At 38.4% G+C, this 21,398-nt stretch overlaps 1 protein-coding gene across 1 annotated transcript in view; it reads right to left on the reverse strand.

Moving 5' to 3' along the window:
- The window catches only part of LOC127692929 (solute carrier organic anion transporter family member 6C1-like), a 123,862-nt gene that overhangs the window by 56,726 nt on the left and 45,738 nt on the right, over positions 1-21,398 (reverse strand). Inside the window, 2 exon segments of the mRNA XM_052193556.1 lie at positions 855-1,050; positions 10,132-10,276. Of these exon segments, the coding sequence (XP_052049516.1) occupies positions 855-1,050; positions 10,132-10,276 (341 nt within the window).

Consider the following 21,398-nt stretch of genomic DNA (forward strand, 5'->3'; position numbering starts at 1 on the left):
AGGAAGGAAGGAAGGAAGGAGAGGTCCCTGGTACTGGAAAGGTTTGATCCAGCATTGTATAGATATATCAGGACAGAGAAATGTCCTGATTTCTGTACAGGGGTTGACTAGGGAACCAATGTAGGGTGTTGATTTGGGAACGGGCAGAGGGTCGAAGGATTATGGGACTTATGGGGTGGGGGAAACCAGGAAAGGGGAAAGCATTTGGAATGTAAACAAAGAATGTAGAAAATAAATAAAAAAAGAAGGTTGTATGTTAAAAAAATCAAAAGTAGTGACATTAATATCATGTTCTATAGCTTCATGGTCAGGTCTAGTAGCATTTATTGAATAGTGGTTTGTCACATGCTATCCCATTATAGTTGAAAGTGCTATTATTCCCTATTATCATTTTACTTGCTCAGTCTTTTTTTTTTTTACAGTTACATTTATATTGTTCAATATTTAATATGAACTCATGTCAAGCCTTTGGAACTTTGGATATTTAATCTAAAATGTCTATATGCATGCTCAAATATATTTTAAATCTATTCTGTGATATCTACAAGATAACCCCATCAGTTCAAGAATGTAAGGTAAAACAATGTTACAGATATTTTAGTAAAATCTGTTTCTTGCTGCACACCTTGACATAAAGTTCTACTATGGATCATAAATCACTAATAAATGCATGATAAACAAACATATCTCTATGAGATATATCCTCTCAATATAAGAAGAAATAACATACTTGGTATTTCATATACATCATTAATAATTCAAAAATTATTTAATTTTACAGTTATTGAATTATTAGTATAGAAAATATCCCTTCAGTTATGACTAATATATGGAGTTTACAAACATATATTTACCCATCATAATCATCATTGATTCCAGGAAACTTTGCTGTTTCACAATTCACAGAAATCAGAAATAGGAAAAGTAAAACGGATAAAATAGATGCTGCTGATATAAATTTCAATTTGTTCTTAATATTCATTTTCAATTTGTAAACAACATAACCTCCAACAAAACGGCCAACCATACATCCTGGAAATATAAGCACTCCTGAGAAAGGAAAATAAAATACTGTTAAACATAATCTATTGAGAGTTTCTAAAAATTACACATAGATATCATTCCTTCTAGTCTAGCAAAGATTTTAAAACAGCCAAGAAACAGAAAGCATACCAAGATGTGGTATTTGAAAAAATCTGGCCATTATGATATACACAACCCTGTGAATGTTTATGGAGACATTATAGGTCTACAGGATCTGATATAGGTGGTGATGTTTACATCTCAAACACTGAGTACCTAAACAAGCCAGGAACATAGTCCATGCCATACAGAAATCAGGAGTTGTCTTACTGAGATATATTATTACTGATCCACTTGAATGTATGGTGTATATCTAGAGACTTAATTAAAATAATAGGATGATAGGATAAGCCAACTCACTGAGATCTCTCATAGATGGTCAACATGAATATTTTTATAATAATCTGAGACTCTAAAGTGCCCCATAATAATGTGTGTTTTTTTTCCACTTAAGCATAAATATCACAAAGAGGAAATCACAAAATAATATGAGCTGGAACAAACGAAAAGAAGAGAAATAGAAAAGTAAGTATAGCATAGTAAATTTCCACACTAATACAATCCAGTCAGCTCCAAATGTAGGTCACTGTGAATAAATTTAAGATAGAAAACAAAATACCAATAACCACACAGACACAAGATTAAATCATGCCATAATAAATACATAAAAATGAAATGTTTCTCAAAAATGGGAAAAATGAAGGAAAAGGAAGAAGTGATGTTTGAGCAAATCAAACAAATAAAATGTGGGCAATATAATGAAACACACAATTGTTAAAATAAAATTTCAAGTTCAGGTCCACAGTGATGGTATAGGGATACTCAGGAATAGCTTTCTCTTCCATGGACTGGAAAGAAAATAATAGACTTGGAACTTGTCATGGAAGGAAGAGTGGGAGAGAACTGGAAGTTGTCTGCACAGAAAATAAAACCTAACACATCCCACACACTATGGAGAATGACAAAGCAAGGTGAGCAAATACCCTTGCTCCTCAAATAGAAAAACTTAAAAGAGAGGTGAACTTCTTGTTCCTAGGCAGGAAAGTGGGAGTAGAGGGCAAAACATGGCACTGAAGGCTGCACCCTGCCGACAAAAAGCCTAGATACATACCAGGTTTGGAGGATAAAAACAAGCCAGCTTCAGGACAGAAATTACCAGGAAGGTCAGTGAAAACTCAGTTATAGAGCTGCCTGGAGGGAGGTTCTGTTGTTAGGGACTCAGCCATTTACAGACTGGAAATCCAGGCATGCTCTGAGACTTCTCAGAACAACCTCAGTCTTCTCATGAACACCTCAGTGCATATCTGGGTAAGCAACCATTCCAGGTGATTAGACAATTATAACTTGGGCAAGTGTATTAGGCTCAACACATGGACAGATGTATGTTTACACACACTGTGTTCCAGCACACAGTGTAGGAGGTGTTCCAGGCATTTTTCATTTCTTGGATGTTTCCTGTGACTCAGTTTACTAAAGAACAAATGCCTTCAGAGGAACTATGCACCAATTCAGCATGGTCCATTGACTTTCCAAGTTTACTGTACAGTAAGAAGAGCTCCCTGGAGCACACTGTCAAAATATTCATTGCACGGAGTAACACTTTCTAAGTGAAGATAAACCTAAAATAACATATATCCTCCTATGCCCTTGTTGCTAGATGGGCTTACTGCTCTACCATCAATATTCATGGGCAGGGCATTGCATACTTAACAAATTTCGAGAGTATAATCAATGTGGAGAGTACAGTCTGTGTATTTGTCAGGTGTTAGGCACAACCTTGTTTTGATCCCATTAGTTTGCTGACAATTGAGAAGAATTAGAAAAATATGAAAATGCCTTCTGCTATTCTCATCTTATTCATTGGGAATTTTAACTCTAGAAGATCCAGAGAGATCTTGGCAAGGAAAATGCTTTCTCTTATCTATTTACATTTTAACATTTACTCCATCTATTTACATTTTAATATTGCCATTTCATTTCTTTTTATTTTCATACTTTTTTTCACTTTGAGTTTTCTCTTTACCCTTTTGTCTTTTCATATTTCACTCTTTATTCATTTTATTTCCATTTTTATCATTTTAATGTTTCTTTTGTTCTTTTTTATTGGAATTTTTTTTTTTTTGGTTTTTTGAGACAGGGTTTCTCTATATAGCTCTGTCGTGGAACTCACTGTAGACCAGGCTGGCCTCAAACTCAGAAATCCACCTGCCTCTGCCTCCCAAGTGCTGGGATTACAGGTGTGCGCCACCACTGACTGGCTTATTGGATATTTTAATTATTTACATTTCTAATGGTATTCCTTTTTCTCATTTTCCCTCCAGAAACCCCATATCCCATCTTCCCTCACCATGCTTCTATGAGGTTGCTCCCCAATATACCCACCCATCTACTCACACATCCCTGTTCTGCCATTCCATTACACTGGGGTGTCAAGGCTTCCCAGGACCAAGGATTTCTCCTCCTGTTGATGTCAAACAAGGCCATTTCCTGCTACACATGCAGCTGGAGACATGGGTGCATCCATGTGTATTCTTTGGTTGGTAGATTAGTTCCTGGGAGCTCTGGGGCTTTGGGTTATTTGATATTGTTTTTCCTATGGGTTTCAAGCCACCTCAGCTCCATCAGTCCTTTCTTTAACTACTCCATTGGAGACCCTGTGCTCAGTCTAATAGTTGGCTGCAAGCAGAACATCAACCCCTGCATTTGCCAGGCTCAGCAGAGCCTCTCAGGAGACAGGTATATCATGCTCCTTTCAGCATACCCTTCTTGGCATCCAAAATAGTGTATAGGTTTAGTGTCTATATATGGACTGGATTCCCAGGTGGAGCAATCTCTGGATGGCCTTTCCATCAGTCTCTGCTCCATGTTTTGTCTCCATATTTCCTCCTGTGAGTATTTTGTTACCCTTCTAAGAAAGCCTGAAGCATCCACACTTTGTTCTCCCTTCATCTTGAGCTTCACATAGTCTGTGAAGTGTATGTTGGCTATTCAGAGCTTGTAGGCTAATATCCACTTATTAATGAATGTGTAACATGTGTTTTCTTTAGTGACTGTGTTAACTCACTCAGGATATTTTCTCATTCTATCCATTTGCCTAAGAATTTCATGAATTCATTATTTTCAATAGCTGAGGAGTAATCCATTATGTAAACGGACCACATTTTCCGTATCCATTCCTCTGTTGAAAGACAATTGGGTTCTTCCCAGGTTCTGGCAATTATAAATAAGACTTCTATGAACATAGTGGAACATGTGTACTTGTTATATTTTGGAGCATATTTTGGGTATATGGCCAGGAGTGGTATAGATGATTCCTCAGGTAGTACTATATCCAATATTCTGAGGAACCATCAACTGATTTCCAGAGTGGTTGTACTAGCTTGAAGTCTTACCAACAATGGAGGAGTTTTGCTCTCTCTCTACATCCTTACCAGCATCTGCTGTAACATGAGGTTTTGATCTTAGCTAGTCTGACCGGTGTGAGGTGGAATCTCAGGGTTATTTTGATTTGCATTTCCCTGATGACTAAGGATGTGGAACATTTCTTTGGTGTTTCTGAGCCATTTGATATTCCTCAGTTAAGATTGAAATCACAGAAATGAACCCACAAACATATGTTCACATAATATATGACAAAGGAGCTAAAACCATTCAGTGGAAAAATGCATTTTCAACAAATGTTGCTGGTTCAACTGGAGGTCACCATATAGAAGAATGCATATCAATACATTCTTATCTCCTTGTACAAAGCTCAAGTTGAAGTGGATCATATACCTCCACATAAAATCAGATACACTGAAACTAATAGAAGAGAATGTTGGGAATGTAAAATTAACTCAACACCCTTCACAAATAAAATACCTTGGTGTGACTCTAAACAAGTGAAAGATCTGTATGACAAGAACTTCAAGTCTCTGAAGAAAGAAATCAAAGATCTCAGAAGATGGAAAGATCTCTCATGCTTATGGATTGGCAGGATTAATATAGTAAAGTGACCATCTTGCCAAAAGCAATCTACAGAGTCAATGCAAATTCCAACTCAATTCTTCACAGAGCTAGAAAGAGCAATTTGCAAATTCATCTGGAATAACAAGAAAGCCACATAGGGAAAACTATTCTCAACAATAAAAGAACTTCTTGTGGAATCACCATTTCTGACCTCAAGCTGTATTACAGAGAAATCATGATAAAATCTGCATTGTATTGGTACAGTGACAGTCAGGTAGATCAATAGAATAAAATTGAAGACCCAGAAATGAAACCAAACACTTATGGTCACTTCATCTTTGACAAAGGAGCTAAAAGCATCCAGTGTAAAAAAGACAGTATATTCAATATATGGTGCTGATTCAACTGTCAATTAGTACATAGAAGAATTCATTTGTCAATTATTAATTTCAGCACATAAGCCATTGGTGTTCTGTTCAGGAAATTTTCCCCTGTGCCTATGTGTTCCAGGCTTTCCCGCACATTCTCTTCTATTAGACTTAGTATATCTGGTTTTATGTGGAGATCCTTAATCCACTTGGACTTGAGCTTTGTTCAGAGAGATAAGAATGAAGCAATTTGCATTCTTCAAGCTGGAAAGAACCCAGGTGTTCCTCATCAGAGGAATGGAAAGAGAAACTGTGGTACCTTTGTAGAATGGAGTACTCCTCAGCTATTAAAAACAATTAAGTCATGAAAAATTTCAGGCAAATGACTGGAACTAGAAAATATCATCCAGAGTGAAGTAAGCCAATCACAAAAGAACATACATGGTATGCACTCACTGATAATTAGCCCAGAAACTTAGAACACCCAAGATATAATATAGAGACCAGTGAAGCTCAAGAAGAAGGAAGACCAAAGTGTGTATACTTTGGTCCTTCTTAGAAGGTGGAACAAAATACCCATGGGAGGAAATACAGAGAAAAAATGTGGACCAGAGACTGATAAGAAGCTATCCAGAGACTTCCCTGCCTGGGAATATATTCAATATACAGTTATCAATTTGAGACATTATTGTGGATGCCAGCAAGTGCTTGATGACAGGACACTGATATAGCTGTTTCTTGAGAGGATGTGCCAGTGCCTGACAAATACAATGATAGACACTTTCAGCCAACTATTGAACTGAGCACACAGTCCCCAATGGAAGCGCTAGAGAAAGGATCCAAGAAGCTGAAGGTACGTGTAACTCCATAGGAGGAAAAACAATATGAAACAATGAGTTTCTCCAGAGCTCTAAGGGATTTAACCATCAGCCAAAGAGTACACGTGAAAAGACCCATGATTCCAGATGCATAGGTAGCAGAGGATGGCCTGATTGGAGATCATTTAGAGGAGATGCCATTGAAGCTGTGAAAGTTTGATGCCCCAGTATAGAGGAATGCCATGACAGGGAAGCAGGAGTGAGTAGGTTAGCCAGCAGGGGGAGGGAGGATGGGATAGGGGATTTTCAGAGGGGAAAGGTAAAAAGGGGATAACATTTGAAAAGTAAATAAAGAAAATATCTAATGAAAAATAAAGAATCAACAAATTGGACCCCATAAAATTGCAAAATTTCTGTAAGGTAAATAACACTCAATAGAACAAAATGGCAATCTACATATTGAGAAAAGATCTTTACCAACCCTACATCCAATATCCAATTGGATATTAGAGGGCTAATATCCAATATATACAAAGAACTCAAGAATTTAGACTCCAAAGAACCAAATAACCCATTAAAAATCGGGTACAGAGCTAAACAGAGAATTCTCAACTTAGGAACATCCAATGGCAGAGAAGCACCTAAAGAAATGTTCAACATCCTTAGTCATTAGGGAATCTACCCTGAGATTCCACCTCACACCAATTAGAAGGGCTACTTTCAAAACCTCAAGTAACAGCAGATGCTGATGAGGATGTGGAGAAAGGGGGACACTCTTTCATTGCTGGTGGGACTGCAAGCTGGTACAACCAGTCACTCTGGAAATCAGTCTGGCACTTCCTCAGAAAATTGGATATAGTACAACCTGAGGACCTGGCTATACCACTCCTGGACATACATCTAAAAGATTCTCCAACATGTAATAAGGACACCTGCTAGACTATGTTCATAGCAGCCATATTTATAATAGGCAGAAGCTGGAAGTCAGAGATCCCTCATCATAGGAATGGATACAGACAATTTGGCATATTTACACAATTGAATAATCATTAGCTATTAAAAACAATGACTTCATGAAATTTGCAGGCAAATGGATAGAACTTAAAAATATGCTGAATGAGATAACTCAATCAGAAAATAACACACACAATATGCACTCACTGATAAGTGGATATTAGCCATCCCATATACAGTCACCAAATTTGTATGCTATTGTGGATGTCAGGAAGTCCTTGCTGATAGGAGCCAGATATGGCTGTCTCCTGAGAGGCTCTGCCAGAACCTGACAAATACAGAGATTGATGCTTGCAGCCAACCATTGAACTGAGTGCAGGGTTCAAGATGGAGTAGTTAGAGAAAGGACTGAAGGAGCTGAGGGGGGTTTGCAGCTCCATGGAGGAAGCAACAGTGACAACTGTCCAGACCCTGTGGAGCTCCCGTGGACTGGTCCACAAACTAAAGAGTACACATGGATATTTGCCAAGAATGGCCTCTTTGGCATAAGTGGGAAGAGAGACCCTTGAGCCTGAGGGGTTTGATGCCCCAGTGTAGGGGCATGTCAGTACTGGAAGATGGGAGTAGGTGGTTGGGTGGGTCAGAAGCATCCTCATTGAGGCAAGGGAATGGGATATGGGATTGGAGGTTTCCTGAAGGGAGACCTGGAAAGGAGAAAACATTTGAAATATAAAAATAAAATAGCCAATAAAAGAAGAAGAAAAAAAATACAAGTATGCATGAAATGATATCAGTGGACTTAGGCAATATGACATTGTTTACAAGAATTAAAATAAAATATAATTTTATATCTCTTAGTATAATAATAGGTAAACAAGTGTATGTACATAAAAAGTTGGTTCTCTCTGGTGTAGTTTGTTGTTTTAATGTTTCTTATCTTCAAATCCTAAATACTGATTCCTCAAGATGTGATTGCCCCATGTCAGTAGATCCTAAGACTCAAATAATGCCACTTCAACCTTTTCCCCAATTTAAGAAAAGGCTAGAGGCTGTGATTAGGTAGGAGATGGAGAAAGGTAGGAATAGATATTTGAGAGAGGGGATTGCAAGGAGAGACATAGAGAGAGGGGGCAGAGAGAGAGAGAGAGAGAGAGAGAGAGAGAGAGAGAGAGAGGCAGAGGAGGAGGAGGAGGAGGAGAGAGGAAGAAGAGAGGAAGAGAGAGACCAAGAGAAAGTCAGAGGAGGAAGCAACCGTGGATCAGAACTGCATAGCCAGGAGAAATAGCAAGAAACAAGGGTTTATATAGCTGGGGAGTAAGTTAATATAGCCCTAGATATGCCCAATATAGGAATATGGCTTGTAAATAAAATACCTGGATTGCACATCATTTTATATTGGCTTATTACAATTAGAAGTTCCTATTACATTTTGGCAGTAAAGAAGAAAGAATAGCACTGCATAATTTCAATGCATTAAGTTCATACCAATCTGAATCTGAAACATATTTTGATAGTTTTAGCAAATGGGACTCAAGTACACTATACTTTCTTCTGCTTACATGACAGATTTCTTTTTTTTTTTTTATTATTATTATTATTATTCGATATAATTTATTTACATTTCAAATGATTTCCCCTTTTCTAGCCCCCCCACTCCCCGAAAGTCCCGCAAGCCCCCTTCTCTTCCCCTGTCCTCCCACCCACCCCTTCCCACTTCCCCGTTCTGGTTTTGCTGAATACTGTTTCACTGAGTCTTTCCAGAACCAGGGGCCACTCCTCCTTTCTTCTTGTACCTCATTTGATGTGTGGATTATGTTTTGGGTATTCCAGTTTTCTAGGTTAATATCCACTTATTAGTGAGTGCATACCATGATTCACCTTTTGAGTCTGGGTTACCTCACTTAGTATGATATTCTCTAGCTCCATCCATTTGCCTAAGAATTTCATGAATTCATTGTTTCTAATGGCTGAATAGTACTCCATTGTGTAGATATACCACATTTTTTGCATCCACTCTTCTGTTGAGGGATACCTGGGTTCTTTCCAGCATCTGGCAATTACAAATAGGGCTGCTATGAACATAGTAGAACATGTATCCTTATTACATGGTGGGGAGTCTTCTGGGTATATGCCCAGGAGTGGTATAGCAGGATCTTCTGGAAGTAAGGTGCCCAGTTTTCGGAGGAACCGCCAGACTGATTTCCAGAGTGGTTGTACCAATTTGCAACCCCACCAGCAGTGGAGGAGTGTTCCTCTTTCTCCACACCCTCTCCAACACCTGCTGTCTCCTGAATTTTTAATCTTAGCCATTCTGACTGGTGTAAGATGAAATCTTAGGGTTGTTTTGATTTGCATTTCCCTAATGACTAATGAAGTTGAGCATTTTTTAAGATGCTTCTCCGCCATCCGAAGTTCTTCAGGTGAGAATTCTTTGTTTAACTCTGTACCCCATTTTTTAATAGGGTTGTTTGGTTTTCTGGAGTCTAACTTCTTGAGTTCTTTATATATATTGGATATTAGCCCTCTATCTGATGTAGGATTGGTGAAGATCTTTTCCCAATTTGTTGGTTGCCGATTTGTCCTCTTGATGGTGTCCTTTGCCTTACAGAAACTTTGTAATTTTATGAGGTCCCATTTGTCAATTCTTGCTCTTAGAGCATACGCTATTGGTGTTCTGTTCAGAAACTTTCTCCCTGTACCGATGTCCTCAAGGGTCTTCCCCAGTTTTTTTTCTATTAGCTTCAGAGTGTCTGGCTTTATGTGGAGGTCCTTGATCCATTTGGATTTGAGCTTAGTACAAGGAGACAAGGATGGATCAATTCGCATTCTTCTGCATGCTGACCTCCAGTTGAACCAGCACCATTTGTTGAAAAGGCTATCTTTTTTCTTAAACATATATCCCACTTAAATATGCACATTGTGAAAATATTGAAATAAGCCCAATAAGAATAAACATCTACCTGTGAAAATAACAGAATGAACTGGTGTTATTAAAAACTGAGTTTGTAGATATATGGGCAAAAATTGTGAAGATGCCATAAAAGTCATATACTCTGTGACTTTGCAGAATGTCTGGGTCAGCACCAGTGGGTTCCTCAGCAGACACTGAAACAGAGAAGATCATATCACAATGATTTTATCTCATCACATGCAACACTGTCTTTCTATAGTCTAAATCTAATGATTGAAATTATGAAAAATTATATAAATCCCTAGTAGACTAATTCCATAAGTGAATAGCAGTTTGTTTTCTATTTACAGCAAATATAGCTTTTACTTATGGATCAAGGAGCTTGTTGAAAGTATTTCTCAGAGTCTTATTAAACACATTCACATTTAAGCATTCACCTATCTGAATTGGTAAGTACTGTATAATTTGGTACCAAGTGATTTTGCTGTATTTATTGGTTCCAATAGGATTAAATATGCTATTATTAATTCATAAATGTCACAAACATGGTTACACTAAAACCTTGTATACATGTAGTCATGATTTCTCATGGCAGAATAGCTTTACAATTCTTTATTCAAGGGAGGACTTTTAGATATGATGTTTTTGAGGAATTTATTTCATAATTTGGTTCAGAATTTTCTTCAGGTTTTATCTTTTTATAATAACAACTCAGTATCAGATAACTCAGTTTCCTAATGAAGAAACATTTACTCTAAGTTTCATCAGAACAATATTTAAAGTTTCGTAGGCCCTTGCATGACTATACAATTCCATGATTAAATCACTAAGCATGGGAAGACGATTCAGTTGCAAGCAGATTTCGATGTCAGAATATTCTGAAACCTAGTCATTAATAAAGCTAATGTGAGAACAAAGGAGCTTCTAGATAATGCTATCCTTCAGACTGTGGGCACTTTATCCACTCCTTATGAAGCTCAGGAGGATACGCCTCATCTAAATTCTACACTTATTCAGGAACTTTTCCCCTGTATGAACCTGTGTGTTCAGGTTTTATGTGTAGATCCTTGATCTACTTGGACTTGAGCTTTGTGTAAGGATGTAAGAATGGGTCAGTTTAACCCAGGATAGCTAAAACTATTCTCAACAATAAAAGAAATTCTGGGGGTATCAGTATCCCTGACCTCAAGCAATACTACAGAGCAATAGTATTAAAAACTGCATGGTATTGGTACAGTGACAGGCAGGTGGATCAATGGAACAGGATTGAAGATCCAGAAATGAACCCAGACACCTATGGCCACTTGATCCTCGACAAAGGGGCTGAAAACATCCAATGCAAAAAAGATAGCCTTTTCAACAAATGGAGCTGGTTCAACTGGAGGTCAGCATGCAGAAGAATGCGAATTGATCCATCCTTGTCTCCTTGTACTAAGCTCAACTCCAAATGGATCAAGGACCGCCACATAAAGCCAGACACTCTGAAGCTAATAGAAAAGAAACTGGGGAAGACCCTTGAGGACATCGGTACAGCAGGAAAGTTTCTGAACAGATCACCAATAGTGTATGCTCCAAGATCAAGAATTGACAAAAGGGAGCTCACAAAATTACAAAGTTTCTGTAAGGCAAAGGACACCATCAAGAGGACAAATCGGCAATTAATAAATTGGGAAAAGATCTTCACCAATCCTACATCAGATAGAGGGCTAATATCCAATATATATAAAGAACTCAAGAAGTTAGACTCCAGAAAACCAAATAACCCTATTAAAAATGGGGTACAGAGTTAAACAAAGAATTTTCACCTGAAGAACTTCAGATGGTGGAGAAGCATCTTAAAAAATGCTCAACTTCATTAGTCATTAGGGAAATGCAAATCAAAACAACCTTGAGATTTCACCTTACACCAGTCAGAATGGCTAAGATTAAAAATTCAGGAGACAGCAGGTGTTGGCGAGGATGTGGAGAAAGAGGAACACTCCTCCACTGCTGGTGGGGTTGCAAATTGATACAACCACTCTGGAGATCAGTCTGGCGGTTCCTCTGAAAACTGGGCACCTCCCTTCCAGAAGATCCTGCCATACCACTCCTGGGCATATACCCAGAAGATTCCCCAGCATGTAATAACGATACATGTTCCACTATGTTCATAGCAGCCCTATTTATAATTGCCAGAAGCTGGAAAGAACCCAGATATCCCTCAACAGAAGAGTGGATGCAAAAAATGTGGTATATATATATATATACAATGGAGTACTTTTCAGCCATTAGAAACAATGAATTCATGAACTTCTTAGGCAAATGGATGGAGCTGGAGAACATCATACTAAGTGAGGTAACCCAGAGTCAAAAGATGAATCATGGTATGCAATCACTAATAAGTGGATATTAACCTAGAAAACTAGAATACCCAAAATATAATCCACACATCAAATGAGGTACATGAAGAATGGAGGAGTGGCCCCTTGTTCTGGGAAGACTCAGTGAAGCAGTATAGGGTAAAACCAGAACAGGGAAGTGGGAAGGGTTGGGTGGGAAAACAGGGGGAGGGAAGGGGGCTGATGGGACTTTCGGGGAGTGGGGATCTAGAAAAGGGGAAATCATTTGAAATGTAAATAAAAAATATATCGAATAAAAAAAAAGAAAAATGAAAGAATGGATCAATTTGCATTTTTCTGCATGCTGACCTCCAGTTGATCAAGTACTGTTTGTTAAAAATGCTGTCTTTTTTCCACTGGATGTTTTTAGCTCCTTTGTCAAATATCAAGGAACAGTACATGTGTGGGTCCTTTTCTGGGTCTTCAGTTCTATTCCATTGATCTTTATGCTTGTCTCCATACCAATACCAAACAGCTTTTTTTTTTTTTTTTAAATTACTATTGCTCTGTAGTAGAGCTTGAAGTCAGGGATGGTGATTCCCCCAGGAGATCTTTTGTTGTGGAGAATAGTTTTTTGCTATCCTAGGTTTTTTGTTATTCTAGATGAATTTGAGAATTGTTCTTTCTAGATCTATGAAGAATTGATTTGGAATTTTGATAGGGATTGCATTGAATCTGTAGATTGCTTTTAGCAAGATGGTCATTTTTACTATATTGATCCTGTGCTCTAAGACTCAACAAATAGGACCTCATAAAACTGCAAAGATTCTGTAAGGCAAAGGACATTGTCAATAGAACAAAATGGAAACCAATAAATTGGAAAAAGATCTTAACCAATCCTACATCCAATAGAGGGCTAATATCCAATGTTTACAAAGAACTCAAGAAGTCAGTCTCCAAAGAGTCAAATAACCCTATTAAAAATGGGGTACAGAGCTAAACAGGGAATTCTCAACTGAGGAAACACAAATGACTCTACAGCTCCTAAAGAAATGTTCAACATCCTTAGTTATCAGGGAAATACAAATGAAAACAACACTGAGATTCCACCTCACACTGGTCAGAATGCCTAAGATGAAAAACAAAAAACAAAAAACAAAAAACAAAAAACAAAAAACTCAGGGGACAGCTGATACTGGAGAGGATATAGGAAAAAGAGAACACTTCTCCATTGTTGGTGGGATTGCAAACTGGTAAAACCACTCTGGAAATCAGTTTGGCAATTCCTCAGAAAATTAGACATACTACTACCTAAGGACTCAGATATACCACTCCTGGGCATGTACCCAGAAGATGCTCCTACATGTAATAATGACACATACTCCACTATGTTCATAGCTGCCTTATTTATAATAGCCAGAAGCTGGAAAGAACCCAGATATCCCTCAGCAGAGGAAGGGATACAGAAACTGCGGTATATATACACAATGGAGTACTATTCAGCTATTAAAAACAACGAATTCATGAAATTCTTAGGCAGATGGATGGAACTAGAAAGTGTCATCCTGAGCGAGGTAACCCAATCACAATAGAACGCATATGGTATGCACTCACTGATAAGTGGATGTTAGCCCAAAAGCTCAAAATAAACAAGTTACAATTCACCCAGCATAGGAAGCTCAAGAAGAAGGAGGCTTAAGTGAGGGTGCTTTGGTTCCTCTGAGAAAGGGAACAAAATACTCACAGGAGCAATAAAGGAGACAAAGTGTGGAGTAGAGACTGAAGCAAAGGCCACCCAGAGACTGTCCTATCTGGGGATTCATCATATATATATATATGCCAAGTAGTAATCTTTTGTGCAAATGAGCTAGATTTTCTTTTTTTAAATTTTTTTATTGCATATCATCTTCATTTACATTGGCAATGGTAAACCTTTACCGATATCCCCTATCCTAAGATCCCCAACTCCTCTCCTTCCTCCTTCCCCCTGTTTCCACATATATGCCTCTACATCCACCACACTCCCTCCTGCCCCCCCCCCTCGGTTTCCCTTTGTTCCAGCCTCTGTTGAGGCTTTATTTGACCAAGGACCATTCCTCCCACTGATGCCAAGAAGGCCTTCTTCTGCCACATTTTTGGCTGGAACCATGTGTGCCCCTCGGTTGATGGTTCAGTCCCTGGGAATCTTGAGGTGTCTGGGTGGCCAAAATCATTGTTCTTCCCATGGGGCTGTAAATACCTTCAGCTCCTCTGGACCATCCTCAAGCTCCTCCACTGTGGACCCCATGCCCAGTCTGATGGTTGGTTCCTAGCATCTGCCTCTGTATTTGTAATGCTCTGGCAGGGCCCCTCCGGAGACAACCATGGCATGTTCCTTTTGGTATACCCTCTTTTTGTCCATAGTAGTGTCAGGGTTTGTTGACTGTTTATAGGATGAATCCCCAGATAGGGCAGTCTCTGGATGGCCTTTACGTCAGTCTCTGTTCCACACATTGTCTCCCTTATTGCTCCTCTGGCTGTTTTATTCCCTTTCTTAGAGGAACTGAAGCACCCTCACTTAAGTCTTCCTTCTTCTTGAGCTTAGTAAATTGTAACTTGTTTATTTTGAGCTTTTGGGCTAACATCCACTTATTAGTGAGTGCATAAAATGTGTGTTCTTTTGTGATTGGGTTGCCTTGCTCAGGATGACACTTTGTAGTTCCATCCATTTGACTAAGAATTTCATAAATTCATTGCAAACCCCAACACTATGGACAAGAACTGTATACCAAAAGGAACATGCCATGGTTGTCTCTGGAGGGGTCCTTCCAGAGCCTTATAAAAATAGAGGTAGATGCTAGCAGCCAACTATTGTTCTGGGCGTGGAATTCCCAATGGAGGAGCTGAAGGGGTTTACAGCCCCATGGAAAGAACAATGATGTTGGCCACCCAGATGCCTCTGGACTCCCAGGGATTAAACCATCAACCAAGAGGTACACATGGTTCCAACCAAAAATGTGGCAGAGGAATGCGTTGCTGGGCATCAGTGGCAGGAGTGGTCCTTGGCCAGGTGAAGGCTCAATAGATCCCAACAAAGGGAAATTGAGTGGAGGTATGTGGGTGTGGGTCAGGTGGAGGAGGCATATAGGTGGAAGGAGGAGGTGGGAGGAGGGGTTGGGGGCCTTTGGGGAGTAGGGAAATGTAAATGAAGATGATATTCAATAAATAAAATTAAAAAATTCTTCACTTATAAATATGACCGTTTTATGCTAGGCTAGTAAGTTTTGTCACACAGCAATAGCACAGAGTACATAATTAAAATAGTTAATCATTGCTAACATTTAGGCTTCTATATTATGTGATACAGACATATACAAGGTAGTATTTGTTTTGTGGTTTTATGGTTTCAAATAAATCTGCAGTTTGAGGGCTGCCTCAGTTTGTAAAATGCTTGCTTTTCTCAAGGGCCTGAGTTCATCCCCCATTACTCACATTTTAAAAATGTCAGACAGAGAGGTACACACTCATAATATCAGTGCTGAGAGATGGGGATGGGAGATAGTCCTGAGGCCTATTAGCGAGATAGTTTAGCCTACATATCTAGTTCCAGGTTGGAGTATTTCAAAAACGAAAATAAAGGTGGATAGCTCCCGAGGAAGCACACATGAAGCCAACAGGATAGTACATGCAGGTGTGCGTATTTCCAGGTGAATCTGAACATACATGAATATCTACAATGCCAATAAACACAAATCTGTGTATTTTTCCATATCATTTAGGTGTTCACTGTATGTGTTTGTGTGTGCTATACAATTTCACTTTCTTATGGTTTGAGTTGATTACCTAAGAATCCCCTATTTATTCTAAGTATTAACTTCTTGCATTTACCTAACCATTATGAATATAGTCTACTGTCTATAGATTAATTCATAGGAGAAACATTTTTATTTTTATATTACCTAACCTATACACTTTTACTTTTGTTTTACATTTCTTAAAAGTTATTTTAAATGCATTTTCTCTTCTATGTTCTATATGTATTCCAACATTAGCATTAACTATTTTATATTACCCAGAAAATTTTGTGAACCTAAAAATAATCTGTGCACATAATGTGATATAGGAATTCTGATATTTATTATTGCATACACTGAACAATATTCTTTCATTTGCTTGTATCAGATAGAAAATTATTCTTACACTATGCATATATATTCTAACAGATAATGAATGATTAAGTTGTTTATAACTGTGTTTTATTTGGATTCAAATGGGGACAGTGTCATTCTTACATTATCAAAGTGATTATCATTTCATTGGCCTAAATATTTCATGAATGGGCATAGCCATTTTATGAATTATCATTATATATCTGCTAAATTACCCATGTATTTATTGAGACAAATGTTTTGGGTTATATTTTTTCATGAAATTTTTAGGTATTGCTGGTAAATGAGTTTCTTCATTGTTTATAATTCTCTAATTATATTTTAGTCCCCCGTGCAATGTTTTGTTTAGAATAAAAGTATATAATAACAATGCACAGGGTCAATTGTCACTATTAAAAGAGTCTATGCTTTCTTGTACAGATAAGCATAAAATCAATACTAAAAGAGTGTTAGAATAGATACCTTAATACAGAAAAATTGTTCTGTATAAAATCAAACTATAAACATGGTAACATTTGCATGGAAAATGAACATACTGAGAAAGAAATCATGAAAGCACTCATAAGCGTCTTCCACCACATCCTTTCTGCTGGGACAGACTGCTAGCTAGAATGCTTGCCTGAAGATAACATATCCTGAGTCATCCCAGAAGATCTGCTTCACTCAGGGCATTTGGTAAGAACTCCCTGGAAGTCCCACAGCCCAGTGGAATTGAGACCCATCACTCCCCAAACCCCCTCTCCCCTGCTGAATACAACTCCCTTTCTACCTGGTCCTTTCTGCTGTGGCACAAAGCTACCTAGTCTGTTCTTCTGAAGACACCATACCCTGAGCCATTCCAGGATATCTGCTTCACTCAGGGCATCTGACACTGCAGGCTGAGACATTCCAGGAGATCCACTGCACTCAGGGTAGTTGACACTACAGCCTGAGGCATCTCAGGAGATTTGCTGTACACAGGGCATCTGGGCAACAGACTCTAGTGTGAAGGCCTTCCGGGGGCTCTGTGGCATGCAGGGCAAATGACCCCATAGACTGAAAGCCTCACTGGAGTTCTGCCGCACACAGGGAAACAGAAACCACAGTCTGTAGTCCCCTGTGGAAAATAGCTTCACACAGGACAACATCTTGACTGCTTCTGTGAAAACCCATCAGTATGATCCCAGGGGTCTGCAGCTCAGCAATTTCTCTGCCCTTCTGAAGAGCCCCCAGTTGGAAGGCCCCACAGATGGTCTGCTATAGACAGAGCTTCAGACCTACTAGGAGACCTGAAGCAACCCAGGGACAGAAGAGGCAGACTCCAGGCAGAGTCACCCAGACCAGAAAACATCAGGGACAACCAGATGGCAATGGCAAGAGGCAAGTGTAAAAACCATAAGCCACAGAAACCAAAATATGTGGGCATTATCAGAATCCAGTTCTCCCAGCACAGCAAGATCTGAATACACCAACACATCTGAAAATCAGGAAGATGACTTAAAATCTTCTCTCATGAAGATAATAGAGGCCTTTAAAGAGGATATAGATAACACATTGAAAGAAATACAAGAAAATAAGATATACAGGTAAATAGGTAGAGGCCCTTAAAGAGGAAACAAATAAATCCCTTAAATAAATGCAGGAAAACACAATCAAACAGATAAATAAAAGAATTGCATAAAGTGGCCCAAGGCCTAAAAGTGGACGTAGAAACAATAAAGACAACACAATGGAGACAAACTTGGAAATGGAAAACATAGGAAAGAGGTCAGGAATTACGGATGTATTACCAACAGAATACAAGGGATAGAAGAGAGAATCTTTGGGTGAGGATTCTTCGGCATTCAATAAGGACACATGCTCCACTATGTTCATAGCAGCCTTATTTATAACAGCCAGAAGCTAGAAAGAACCCAGATGTCCCCCAGTGGAGGAATGGATACAGAAAATGTGGTATATTTATACAATGAAATACTTATCAGCAATTAAAAACAATGAATTCATGAAATTCTTAGGCAACTGGTTGGAACTGGAAAATTCCATCCTAAGTGAGGTAACCCAATTATAAAAGAATACACATGGAATGCAATCACTGATAAGTGGATATTAATTAGCCTAGAAGCTCTGAATTCTCAAGACACAATTAGCATATCAAATGATACCCAAGAAGAGGCGAGAGCCCTGGTTCTGAAAAGAGTTGATCAGGCATTGTAGGGGAGTACCAGGACAGAGAAATGGGAGGGGGGTGATTGGGAAATGGGTGGAGGGAAGAGTGCTTATGAGACCAGTGGGGAAGGGGGACCGGGAAAGGGGAGAACATTTGGAATGTAAACAAGGAATATAGAAAATAAAAAAAAATTAAAAAATTTAAAAAAAAGGAAGAGAGAATCTCATGTGTAGAAGATACCATAGAAGAGACTGACACAACTTTCGAATAAAATTCAAAGCATAAAAACTAACCCAAAACATCCAGGAAATTTATGACACAATGAAAAGACAAAATCTAAGAATAATTGAAACAGAGGAGAATGAAATTTCCCAGCTCAAAGGACTTGAAAATTTCTTCAACAAAATCATAGAAGAAAACCTCTCCAACTTAAAGAAAGAGATATCCAAAACGGTGCAAGATACCTATAGAAAAGTAACTAGGGCCAGAAAATAAAATCCTGTTGTCACATAATAATTATAACACTAAACACACAGAACAAAAAAAAAAAAAGAATTTTAAAAGCTACAAGGAAAATGGCCAAGTAACACACAAAGGTAGACTTTTCAGAATGACACCAGACTTCTCAACAGGGGCACTAAAAGCCAGAAGAGCCTGGTCAGAGGTTATGCAGACTCTACAAGAACACAAATGCCAGCCCAGGCTACTATACCTAACAAAACTCTCAGTCAACATAGATGGAGAAACCAAAATATTACAGCACAATACCAAATTCAAACGGTAGCTATCTACCAATCCAGCCCTACAGAGGATCCTCGAAGGAAACCTCTAACACAATGAAGGTACCTGCACCAAGGAAAGGACAAGCTATTAAGCCTCTTACAACAAAGCCAAAAGTAGAGAACCACAAGCACATACAGCCACCTACAAAACCAAACATAACATGAACCAACAGCCATTTGTCTCTAATGTGTTTCAATATAAATGGACTCAGCTACCTTATAAAAAAACAAGCTAACAGACTGGATAACCAATCAAGATCTACCATTTTTCTGCCTACAAGAAACACACTTTCATAACAAAGGCAGTCACTATCTCAGACTAAAAGGAAAGAAAAAAAGTCTTCCAAGCAAATGGTCCCAAGAAACAAGCTGGAGTTGCCATCCTAATATCCAATAAAATAGACTTTCAACCAAAACTTAATAAGCATGATGAGGAAAGACAGTTGATATTCATGAAAGGGAAAATCCACCAATAGAAAGTCTCAATGGTGAACATCTATGCCTCAAATGCAAGGACACACACATTCATAAAAGAAACTTTACTAATGCTTACAACACACAATGAAACCCTCACAATAATAGTGGGAGAGTTCAGTACCCCACTCTCACCAACAGACACGTCATTGAAACAGAAACTAAACGGAGACACAGTGAAACTAATAGAGGTTATGAAACAGATGAATTTAGCAGTACATTTCACCCCCAAGATAAAAGAATACAACTTCTTCTCAGCTCTTCATAGTACCTTCTCCAAAATTGACCATATAATTGGTCGAAAAACAACCTTCAACAGATACAAGAAGATTGAAATAATCCCATGCCTCCTGTCAGATCAGAATGACCTGAGGCTGGTCTCCAACAACAGCAAAAACAGTAGAAAGTCCACATACACTTGGAAACTGAACAATTCTCTGCACAATGTTGACTTGGTCAAGGAAGAAATAAAGAAATGAAAGACTTTTTCACCCAAAATTATGGGAAACAATGAAAGCAGTGCTAAGAGAGAAAGTCATAGCGCTATGTGCAGTGGTAAAGAAATTGGAGAGATCTTACACTAGCAAGTTATTAGCATACTGAGAGCTCTTGGTACTCCCAAGACAGCAGGAAATAGTCAAATTCAGGGCCCAAATCAACCAAATACAAAACAAAAAAGAACAATACAAAAAAAAAAAATCAACAAATTCAAAAGCTGTAACTTTGAGAGAATCAACCAGATAGATAAACCCCTAGATAAACTAGCTAAATGGCCTAAAAGCAGTATCCAAATTAACAAAATCAGAAATAAAAAAGGGAGACAACAGAAGTGAAGGAAATTAAAAAAAATCATTAGATCCTACTATAAAAACCTATACTCAACAAAACTGTAAAATCTAGATGAAAGGGATGAGATTATAGGCTGATACCACACACCAAAGAATTCATTTCAAACCCACCAAGCCACCAGAGTTAGGATCAGCTGGCCATGTGTTAGGAGATCACCATCAACAGCTTTCTAGTAGTTGCACAGCATATGCCTCCTAATGGGATAAAATAAGTTTATGACAAGATAAGATGGCATCTTAACTGCCATCTAAGGTGTTTAAAGAGGCCACAATTTCATATGGAGTGCACTTGACTTATGTGAATCAAATTCTTAATAACTGGTATACTCAAAATAGAATTTTTCTACAATAGTGGAGGGGTTGGTGATAGACGGAATAGAAGAGAGTCTGCAGTTGTAATGCTTAACAGTAAAACAGATTGGTGGCAATAATATAGTCAAAGATCAGTTGTTGGGTGAAAGTTAATACTCTGATATAAAAGAACAAATTTGATACTGCTGCTATAGAACAATGTCACTTAGTGTATTTAAGAGATTAAGACAAAGTTGAGGATCCCAGGAAAACATTATACAAGGATCTGGAGGAGCCTTCACTTTTTTA

The sequence above is a fragment of the Apodemus sylvaticus genome, chromosome 9, assembly GCF_947179515.1.
Source record: "Apodemus sylvaticus chromosome 9, mApoSyl1.1, whole genome shotgun sequence".
NCBI lineage: Eukaryota > Metazoa > Chordata > Mammalia > Rodentia > Muridae > Apodemus > Apodemus sylvaticus.